At 56.8% G+C, this 10841-nt stretch overlaps 1 protein-coding gene across 5 annotated transcripts in view; it reads left to right on the top strand.

Moving 5' to 3' along the window:
- The first annotated feature begins 1980 nt into the window (after positions 1-1980).
- DLG3 (discs large MAGUK scaffold protein 3) overlaps positions 1981-10841 on the top strand; it is a 55084-nt gene continuing 46223 nt past the window's right edge. For 2 of the 5 annotated variants that reach the window (XM_032847771.1, XM_032847770.1), the window contains exons 1-8: positions 1981-2672; positions 6063-6113; positions 6551-6675; positions 6877-7046; positions 7337-7473; positions 8045-8189; positions 8803-8962; positions 10606-10762. In XM_032847771.1, the coding sequence (XP_032703662.1) occupies positions 2316-2672; positions 6063-6113; positions 6551-6675; positions 6877-7046; positions 7337-7473; positions 8045-8189; positions 8803-8962; positions 10606-10762 (1302 nt within the window). In that variant the 5' untranslated portion in view covers positions 1981-2315. Of the gene's footprint in view, positions 2673-6062; positions 6114-6550; positions 6676-6876; positions 7047-7336; positions 7474-8044; positions 8190-8802; positions 8963-9528; positions 9698-10605; positions 10763-10841 lie in introns of those variants that run through there. The other 3 variants (XM_032847769.1, XM_032847768.1, XM_032847772.1) reach the window with 2 other exon arrangements.

The raw sequence follows: 10841 nt of genomic DNA, 5'->3' as shown, positions 1-10841 counted from the left end.
CCTTGATTAGATTCTGATGTTAAAACCATAAAAGGGAAATTTGGAGAAATTTGAATATGGATGAGACATTTGATGCTCTTGGATGATATGAAATTATTGTTAATTTTCTTAGATGTCAAAATAATATCATGGTCGTGTAGAAGAATACAAGACGTATGCTGAAGTATTAGGGGAGAAGTGTGATGAAATCTGTCACTTACACTTGAATGGTTCAGAAAACAATGCAGCTCCATAATAGATCAATAGAGCAAATATAACAAGACAATACCAGTTGCTGAGTCTATCAGAAAGATATATAAATGTTTATTGTACTAGTCTGTCAACATTTCTGTATGTTTGTGAATTTTCATTTTTAAGAAAAGCTGGAGAGAACACGTGGAGGAGAGACACAGGATAAAAGCAAGTGTAGCAAAATGTTAATGACCATCCAGGTGGCATTTGTTCCCTGTAACTTTTTTTCAATTATCCGTATACTTGAAAATTTTCGTATTAAAATGTAGAGGTAAAAAACTTGAAGAGAGATGGTCGCAACGTGGTGTCTTCCCCCGGCGTTCCCAACACCCTCTTCTCTGATCGACTTTTCTTTCTTTCCCCACAATGCCATACAATACTATACTACAAATGGAAACCTGTGCAGATATTTAAAGGGAGGTGAGGTTTCTATACTTCTTTCAACCTGATATAACGTTGTTCTGTGTGTTGCTAGATCCCCAAATCCTAGAACAGTGTCTGCACATAGCAAGTGTTAGATGAATGTTTGTTGAATCAGGAATGAATTTCTGTATCCCTAGGACCTAGGTCGAGGTCTCGCCTAGAGTAAGTGTGCAACGAATGTTTGTTGAATTGAACTGAGATCTATGTTCTACAGGAGAACTTGGAATAGACCTGTTGTACCAGGATGGTTTAGAGCATGGATGTTTGAATCAAAAAGCCAGAGTCTGCGTCCTAATTTGGTCACTTCCCGCTGTATTAATATCTCTGAGCCTCAATTTCCTGATTGGTAAAATTAAGATAAGCATAGTAGCATCTTGGTAGGGGTTTTGTTGGCGAGTAAAGCACTTAAGACTTTGTAAAGGCTCGATAACTGGTAACTAAGGACAAAACAAGAACAGCAAAAAAGGTAGTCTTCCCTGCATGTCATCCTGCCTCCGGCCCCCAACAGGCTGAGCGGGGGAGGTTAAGGAGATGTCCTTGGACAAATATTCCCAAGTTCTTCTCCAGGTCCCCTGGAATAGTTTCTGTCACTTCAGATCTCTTCTTACCTTTCCTTCCGCCCTGGACTCTCTTTCCTCTTGGCACCCTGAAGCTCTTTCTCCCATCATAACCATGTAGGAGTAGGGCGAAGGAGACAGGAGCCTGTGGGCCAGGGACGAGAGCTTAGAGCTCTCCTTTCCTCCTGTTCTAGGGTTGAGTTCCTCACTAGTGATGGAAGCAGGTCAAGTGTGAGATTGCGGTCATTTCAGGCCTGGAGGTTGAGAGAACAATAGTCCCGAGGAGGAGGCACTGACAGGAGAGTAGCCACATATGCCGCCCTCTTCCTCGGTCCCCTGTTAAGAAAGATCACCTTCCCCGCCCTGCTCCAACGTCCCTTCGGTCCGTTCTGCTGTTTCAAGTCTTTACTTCTGCTAGCCCCAGCTCAGAGCAAGCCCAGGGACCCATTGAGCATCTCCCTGCAACTCCCTCTTGGAAGTGGGGTGGGGTGGAGTGGGCAGAGGACGGGCTGAAATCGGAAATATGGAGGGCACTAAATCGGGGGCTGAGCTCACCCATGGCCCAAATTCCCCATCCCTGTTTTAGGGTCGGCGGCATCCCAGATATCTGGGGAGCTGGGGCTGAGCCTGGGGTCGCCACTGGCTCTGTTCCTTTAAGGAGCCGCTGTTTAGCATTCCTGCCGCTGCCGCTGCCGCTGCTTGACTCTGCACGCTGATTGGCTGGAATCAACTGAGAAGGGAGCCAGGGAGAGATGCTCTTGACTCCACTCAGATCCATCCTGGGGACCAGTGCAGGAGCGGTCCTCTCAGCTCCCAGCCTCTGCCCAGGCTCCCGCTTCTTCTTTGCCGCTGGGCCTCGGCCCAGGAGCCACGACGGGCGACACGGAGCCGCCAGTGCTGGAGGGGGAGCCGTGGGTGCGGGGCAGCGTGGGGGCAGAAGCCCCGGGACGCCCGCCCGGCCCCAGGCCCCGTTCCGCCCGAGCACCCCCACGGGTGCCCCCTCCTTCCTGGTCCGAGCAGTGTGAGTGTGCCCGGGAGCCTGGCGGCGGCGGCGGTGTGGAAACCAGCGTGGGCTGGGGGGTCCGGGCGGCGGGGGGCAGTGCCATGCACAAGCACCAGCACTGCTGTAAGTGCCCCGAGTGCTATGAGGTGACCCGCCTGGCTGCCCTGCGGCGCCTGGAGCCTCCTGGCTATGGGGACTGGCAGGTGCCGGACCCCTATGGGCCAGGTGGGGGCAACGGAGCCAGCGCGGGCTATGGGGGCTACAGCTCGCAGACCCTGCCCTCCCAGGCTGGGGCTACCCCCACCCCCCGCACTAAGGCCAAGCTCATCCCCACCGGCCGGGATGTGGGGCCAGTGCCCCCTAAGCCAGTCCCGGGCAAGAGCACCCCCAAACTCAACGGCAGTGGCCCCAGCTGGTGGCCCGAGTGCACCTGTACCAACCGGGACTGGTATGAGCAGGTATGGACCAGCAGTGGTGGGGGTGGGGGGAGGCGGTGGTAGGGAGATGGTGGGGCAATCCAGGGGGGCTGAAGAGTGGGGGCCTGGAGGCCTGGGGGGTGCAGCAGGGGTTCCTGGAGGCTTCGAGCTGGGGGAAACTGAGCCCTAGGGTTTCACCTGGACCAGGAGAGACGGTTGGAAATGTATGCTTCTCTGTGTGTGTCTGTTTGGGGGTCTCCATTTGGGGGGGATTGGGAGGAGCTGTGTGTGTCAGGAGGTGAAGGTATGGCGGAGGGGCACATTTTCCTGTGGGGGGACTGGGTTTGTCTCCGTGTGGGGGTTTAGCAGCGTCTCTGTGTCTGGCAGGGGGCGGGAGGTTCTGCGGGGGCTGTGTATGGTGTATGTCTCCACAGGAGGGGAGGAGGGGGCACGGTGCTCTGCGTAGGGGGGACATATGTGTGTATGTGTGTATGTATGTTAAGGTGTGTGGAGGGAGGCACTGGAGCTCCTGTGAATCTATGTCGAGGGGGCCCATGTGTCCGGCTGCCTGAGCTTCATCCCTCCATGCCATGAGTCCCTTTCCGTCCCAGGCCCTTTGTGTGCACATGGACATGTGGGGATGTCTCTCTGAACGTGGAGGTGTCTCTGTAGGCGATGCTGCAGGGATAGCTGTGTTTGCCTGTGTGGGGGGCTGCGTGTATCTGTGTGAGAGCGTGTGGCTCAAGTGTGTGCATGTGTGTGCCTGTGCACGCGCGCGCGGGCACGCGCACGCGTGTGTGTGTGTGTGTGTGTGTGTGTGGTGTCCCTGGTGAGAGGCGCTTGACAGGCAAGGGAGGGGAGGGGGAGGAGGCAAGAGACACGTCCCAAGCAAGGCTGAGAGGCTGCTGAGAAGGACGGACTCTTTTGTCCCAGCAGCTCTGAAGTGTGTGTGTGCTGGGGTTGGGGGGAGAAACGTAAAGGGTGGGGGGACTGAAGCAAGCCTCTTTGCTCTAGAGCAGGCATGGTGCCTGGAGGCAAGCAAGGAAGGGACAGGTGCCCTGGTGCAGGACTGGCCCCAGCAGGGCATGGCACCCTTGAGTACCTCCAGATGTGAAAGAACTTGGCCCCCGAGCCCTGACTTGGCAGAGCTCAGGAACCCCTGGGTGCTGGGCACAACTCCGGCTTCCATTCCCAGTCTAAGCTGCCAGCTTAGAAAATGGAAGGAGCATCTGTGGGAGAAGCAGCAAAATGGAGGCTGGGCCGGCAGAGCCAGATCCTTGGCATGCACAGCGGAGGGCCTGTCTGCTTATTTGGCTCTGCAGCCCCCAGGTTAGGGAGAGAGGAGAAGGAGGTTTCGCTGTCGAGGGCAGGTGCTGCCTGCCCCAAGCTGGTGACCATTCTGGCCACCTCTGTCCTCCTCTGGGGATAGAATGTGCTCTCACTCAGAAGCAAAGGTGGGGACCTCCTAAGGGAGAGGAGTCCTCAGTTCTGGCCTCCTGTCTGTCCGTGCTCACTGCTTCCTGTGGCCCTTTCCTTGGCTCCTTGCCCTCTCCAGTGAATCCCCCTCTTTCCTTTTCCCTTGTATCCTGGGGCCCTACCCTTGCAAAAACACTCACTCACGCTTATCCTGCTCAACCTGCAGACAGGTGCCAGTCCCAAGACTGGGCCAGTTGGCCAAGGTTTCTTTGCCAGGGCTGAGCCCCAGATGGCCCCCGGCCCTGGGAGCCGGGTCCCCAAGCAGGGCAGTGGGAGGCTGGAGCCTCTGATGCTCGCCAAAGCTGGAGCTGGCCTTGAAGCATGACTTATCACATGTGGGCACACATGGTACACCAGAGGCATATGAGCGCTGCATGGGTGTCCTTTTGCCTGCATGTCTGTTGCATGTTACTTCAGGCAGCTGTTTTAGTTTCGGGGCTCTGAAAAGCTATCGGTTCTTCCCCTGTGGGATCAGGGACCAGAGTGGGGCTGCAGCTGGGGTCCTCCTCCCAACTCCCAGGGCTTCAGGGCATAAAGCCCCGTGGTCAGGCCCTGAAAAGGTGGAGGCATGACTCGCCAGCCTGCCCACCACCCACCTACGCCCCCCCAGCCACCTCCCCTCCAAGCCAAAGCTACAATGGAAGGGGAAGCATGAGAAGGAGCCCCCATCTTAGGTTTGCAGCTCCCTTCAGAGGAGTACGCCAGGGGTCGGGAAAGGGGCAATGCAGCCAGAGACAGATGGAGGAGGAGGTACCGGGATACCTGGGGAGAGAGGCAAGGGAGTCCCTCCATTCTCGGGGATGAGAGTGGGAGCCGGGGAGCAGGTACTACTCGTCTGCCACAGTCACATTTTCACTTGACAATAGCCACAAGTATGTCTTGTCTGGGAGACCAGCTCTGGGGGTTGGTCAGAACAAAGCTTGCTTCCATCCCCTTCCCTTGCCTCCCCTCCCATGGCTGCTGTATACTGAAGGCCAGGGGCTCCACTGCCGGTCCCTCTGTGGGTTATCAGCTTCTCCCTCCTCTGGGGAACCTTGTCCACTCTGCTCCCATCCCACCCCCAGCTTTGCCTCTGACTCCCACCCAGCTCCTACCCTGGCTTTTTCTGCCGGGAAACACAAAGGGTTAGGTATCAAAGGCCCTTGGCAGAAAATGGATTCGGACTTTGACTCCTTCCACCCATTTGAAGAATCAGGTTCCTGGGGACACAGAGGAGATATAGAATGAGGGTTCCTGGGGGTATTCAGAAGGGTGATCCTTTCCTTTTCTCACGAGTTCTGCTGGGGAAGGGCGTGAGTGGCCAAAACATCAGTGGCCTTGGCAGCTTTATTTAATCAAAAGAGCACCTGGAGATCCAGGTTTTGACCCTGGCTCTGCCACTAAATGCCAGTGCGCTCTGAGGTACAACCTGTGTCCTCCCTGGGCCCCGGTGTCACACCATCCGTCACATGAGGGAGGTTGGACGAGATGGTGTCTGCTGTCCTACCGGTCCTGACATGGTGGGAGTCTGTGATCCCTGAGTCAGGAAGAGCTATGGATCAGAAGGGGAAGAGGTCCCCATCGAGGCCACTGGGTGTGCCCCCATGGATGCTAGGTGTGGCATGGTTTGCCCACTGTGTTCCATTTCCACCAACCCCCTTAGGCTTGCGCTGCACCCCTCCTAAGTGAACTCCAAGGCCCTGGGGCCCAGCCTCTCAGTGAGTGCAACACTAGCTGGCTGGTCCCAGACAATTGATCTGGGCTAAATGGGTTCAGGGCGGAAATGGCTGGAAGCGAGGGAGGGGTGTGGCCTCCTCAGGGTCAGCCTGTCCCCATCTGTGGACAAGAGGCATCCTGGGGTCAATTCGGGCTCCTACTCTTCGGGTGGTGGCGGAAGAGCAGGTTGACCAGGAAGGCAGATGGGTGTGGGGGGGTGGTTCGGGAAGCGCTTAGGGAACTGCCCGTGTCTCCCCCTAGGTGAACGGCAGCGATGGCATGTTCAAGTATGAGGAAATAGTACTTGAGCGGGTAAGTCTGCCAGCGGGTCAGGATGAAAGGGGAGGGGAGGGTTCAGACCAGGAAAGGGAAGCGCCCTGTGTGTACCTCAGTCTCAAGATTTATTGGTGGGAGGCACCTGCATTGAGAGGACAGGAGGTTGGGGGGAGGGAGGAAACAGTGGCCCTGGGAGGCCACGTACTGCATCAATCAATCAACCAGCTCACAAATATTAATTGACCTTGCTCACTGAGGCCTGGGGAGCTGGGGAGGGGGGCGCTTGGCTGGGGCCTCTGGGCCAGAAAGGTTGCCACAGGCTGAGAAGCTGTATATTGGCCTGCCAGGGGTTGGGGTGCCTTCTGAGGACTGGAGAACCTACTTCTGGGGGGTGAGGGGAAGCGGGGGAGATCCAGAACCGTCCCTCTTGCCCTCTGAGTGAGCGGACCATGCCCCTCTGTCCCCTTCTGCAGGGCAATTCGGGCCTGGGCTTCAGCATTGCAGGGGGCATTGACAACCCGCATGTCCCCGATGACCCCGGCATCTTTATCACCAAGATCATTCCTGGTGGAGCTGCCGCCATGGACGGGAGGCTGGGGTGAGGTGGCTCGAAAGCAGGGCTGGGGGTGGCAGGGGCAGGATGAACATGAGTGGAAGAGGGCTGCCCGGCATGCGATGACCCTTTGGTTAGCTCTCAGAGGGGGCAGGGGAGGGGCGGCAGGGAGGGAAGGAAGGAGAGGTGGGAGAGGGAGTGGAGAGGCAGTGGTGGGGTGTCATGCTTCTCGGGCTTCCTCCTCAGGGTGAATGACTGTGTGCTGAGGGTGAATGAGGTGGACGTGTCGGAGGTGGTGCACAGCCGGGCCGTGGAGGCACTGAAGGAGGCCGGCCCCGTGGTGCGCTTGGTGGTGCGGAGGAGACAGCCCCCACCTGAGACCATCATGGAGGTCAACCTGCTCAAAGGGCCCAAAGGTGCAGCCCTCTACATACCTGTGCTCTGGCCAGAGACTCTGGGTGGCTCTGTAGGACATAGAAGGAGACAGCCTTACTCCTTGCTTGACCTCCCATCTCACTTTCCCTTACTGACCTCAGGATAGCAGCCTAGTGTCTGGGTTCCCCCAGGGCAGGGGGGGACGGTACAGGGAGGGGAGCTCCCCCTGAACCAGTGGGTTGGCTCTGGTGGTGAGTGGGGTCTGGCATTGACTGTGCACTCTAATTTCTCCTTGTGGTCCTCTCCAACTCCCTTCACTGCCCCTCCCCAGGCCTGGGTTTCAGCATTGCTGGGGGGATTGGCAACCAGCACATCCCAGGAGACAACAGCATCTATATCACCAAGATCATTGAGGGGGGTGCTGCTCAGAAGGACGGACGCCTACAGATCGGGGACCGGCTGCTGGCGGTGAGACAGCCTTTGGGGAGGCCCACATGATAGGGTGGGTGTGGAGGTGGGGTTCTAGTAGCCTCTCACTCCACCTGAACCTCATTCAGGGGCCAGCATTGTGGGGGAGGTTTCAAGAGCATCATCATCTGATGGGATGCCTGGGTGGCTCAGTCGGTTAGCTTCTGCCTTTGGTTCAGATCATGTCCTGGGGTCTTGGGATTGAGGCCCACTTCGGGCTCTTTGCTCCAGTGGGAAGCCTGCTTCTCCCTCTGCCTCTGCCCCTCCCCCTGCTTTTGTTCCCTCTTGCTGTGTCTCTCTCTGTCAAATAAATAAATAAAATCTTTAAGAATAAATAAATAGATAAAAAAGAGCATCATCGTCTGAGTTGCACACGCTCAGATACCAAGGCCCTAGTTCTTTTCATGGCCGGGGCTCCCATACCAGCTCTACTGCTCTCTCAGTGCTTGTCCGCTTCTCACAGCACTGTATGGGGCCTCCGTTAGACAGAGCACCGTTGAATTTCGCGGAAGCTCCCCGGAGAGGCCCTCCCTTCTCCCAAGTGCCAGTCCTAAGGCCTTTCATCTTCTAGGTGAACAACACCAATCTGCAGGATGTGAGGCACGAGGAAGCCGTGGCTTCACTGAAGAACACGTCTGATATGGTCTACCTAAAGGTGGCCAAGCCGGGCAGCCTCCACCTCAACGACATGTATGCACCCCCTGACTACGCCAGCAGTACGTACCCATCCCCCTTGTTCCCAGCCTGAAGCCCCAGCACCCTGGTTTCTGGAGGGGAAGGAATTCAAACTCCGTGTTCAGAGAGGGAGAGAGAGAGACAGAGAGCAATAGTGCTCAGGAGAACTGAGTCCAGATCCTCGCTCTGTCCCTTGTAGCTGGGTGCCCTTGGACGAGTCCCTTTTCCCTGTCTTCAGTTTTCTCTTCGGCAAAAAGGAGCTAATGATATATGGGCTGCCTTCCTCATAGAACTGCTGCAAGGATCAAATGAGATCATGGACAAGAAAGCCCTTGGAAAGCCGTATTAGGCTATAGAGATGTGAGGGATTATTATTAGTCACACCTCTAGTCATGCCTTTCTTTGTAGACTGCTTGACTTTAGCTCTTTCTAAGACTCACAGGAGTGAGCCCAGGATTCAGAAAGGGACTGTGGAGGAGGAACCCAGGGGTGGGGGTGAGGGGGTGGGGAGAGGGGAGGAGAGGCCTGAGGAATCAGCATCCCTCCGTGGCTTTTGTATCTCGGGTGGGGTGTGGGGCACGGTCCTTGATGGGGGTGAGGTAGGGACCTACAAAGAGTGGTCTCTGAACTTGTCCCTCCTTTTCTTGATTCCAGCTTTTACTGCCTTGGCTGACAACCACATAAGCCATAATTCCAGCCTGGGTTACCTTGGGGCTGTGGAGAGTAAGGTCAGCTACCCTGCTCCTCCTCAGGTTCCCCCTGCCCGTTACTCTCCAATCCCTAGGCACATGCTGGCTGAGGAGGACTTCACCAGGTAACCCCCTCCCCGCCGCCACCCCTTTAGCCTACTTAGGGATGAAGAGGATAGGAATCCGTTTCTGGCTAGCCACGGGTCTCCTTGTAGTATGGCCCAGAAGAGGAGAAGGCCCTCATCACTTCTCTTTGGGGTAGGCCCTCTCTCGGGCCCTAAGGGCCCGAGAGAGGGCCAGAAGGAGCTGCAGGGACAAGTTCCACCGTCAGGGGGCGTGCCAAGCGTGTGGCCCCGATCCGAAAGTACCGAGTTAAGGGGGAGAGGGGTGGAGCGCTTGGGGGGCTGAGGAGGTGGAAGCTGTGGGGGTTTCCTTCCCCGAGACAGTCACTGCCGTAGGGCACCCAGCTACAAGGGACGGAGCGAGAAAAGAGCAGTTGAGACGGTGGGGTTGGCGGGACGCTGGGGGGCTGGCGGGCCCCGTGGCCTCCCCGGGGACGGCCCCGCCCCACTCTGGCGGCGGTGGCGGTGGCGGGCCGTGGAACTGGTCCGGCCGGCCAGGGTTCCGGGGGACAGGTTTGCTGCGGGGTGGGGCCTGGGAGTCTGCAGTGGAGCCGGAAGGGTAGGCGGACGGGGTGGGGGACGGGCAGGGAGAGCTGGAGGAACCATGGAGAGGGCACGCAAGCTCTCAGGCTCCGGCTTGGCCCTGGGCTTGGGCACGGCCTCGGCCTCGGCCTGGAGGAGGGCTTCGCAGAGGTGGGCCTGGCCGCTCCGCTCCCTGCGGCCTGGAGGGGATGCCAGGTAGGAGGAGAGCAGGGATTTGAGCGAGAGCATCTGAGGCTCAGGGAGGGAGTCTTGCACCCAACACTGGGAGCAACAAAGGAGGAATCTTGGACCTGGGGCTCTTCTGATGAAAGATGCTTTCAAGTGAAGGCAGTGGGCCGGGAAAAGTGTGCTGAGGGTCGGGTTTTAAGGCTACGCAGGCACAAGCGGCTGTAGCTCTCTCTTGATGACACTGATCATTTCCAGAGGGATGCCTTAGACATAACATGGTTAGTGGCAGTTGGGAGTTTTCATGTGTTAACTCTCTTCTGTCGGGCTCCTCGGCTCCTTCTGGGGACCTGGGGTTTCTATACCTGTCTCCCACATCATCTGGCAAGGGCACATAGTAGTAGTGGGTGACCAAATCTGTCCTTGGGGAAGGTAGGAGGACTCACAGTTGGCGGGTGGAATTTCCAGACCGTGGAGGAGCATGTTTAAAGCAAGTAGGTACATTTTGCGGATGATGAGTGCGATCAACCCCAGGCTGGTTTCCAGCGCCCCTAACTGGTTCCCCTTGTTGTGGCCCAGGTCCATCACGCTGGTGGTAGGATAGGAGAATCTGGGAAGAAAGAGGATGAGGGAATGGGCTCTGAGGTAATATTCTCCAGACAGGGTAGGGTTGTGTTGAACCGAGAGAGTAGGGGACTGTCCACTGGGAAGCCAACTCCAAGCCGTCAGGAAGAAGGGAGGGAAGAGGAACTGAAACTTGGCACCTGGCAGAAAATAGCAGCCAAGCAGGTTTCGGGAGAGAAAGGAAGCAACAGGGTATCATACGTAAAGGAACCTACGTCATTCTACGGCAGTATGGGCCTTGTTCTAGGCTGGCCCTCACAGGGACAACAGTTTACATCCACCTTGTCCTTATCTTTCTGCTTCTTTCCCACCAGAGAGCCCCGCAAGATCATCCTGCACAAGGGCTCCACAGGCCTGGGCTTCAACATCGTAGGAGGAGAGGATGGAGAAGGCATTTTTGTCTCCTTCATCCTGGCAGGAGGCCCAGCTGACCTGAGTGGGGAGCTGCGCAGGGGAGACCGGATCTTATCGGTGAGAAGAAAAAGGAGAGGTGGGAGGATGGGAGCCATGCCAATCTAAAAGGGAGGAGGGGAGATCTTGCTTTCTCCAA

This window comes from Lontra canadensis, unplaced genomic scaffold (assembly GCF_010015895.1).
Source record: "Lontra canadensis isolate GAN:19392208 unplaced genomic scaffold, GSC_riverotter_1.0 scaffold193, whole genome shotgun sequence".
Taxonomy (NCBI): domain Eukaryota; kingdom Metazoa; phylum Chordata; class Mammalia; order Carnivora; family Mustelidae; genus Lontra; species Lontra canadensis.
Note: the sequence above shows the minus strand (reverse complement) of the source record. Positions and strands in the feature narration are given on the sequence as shown.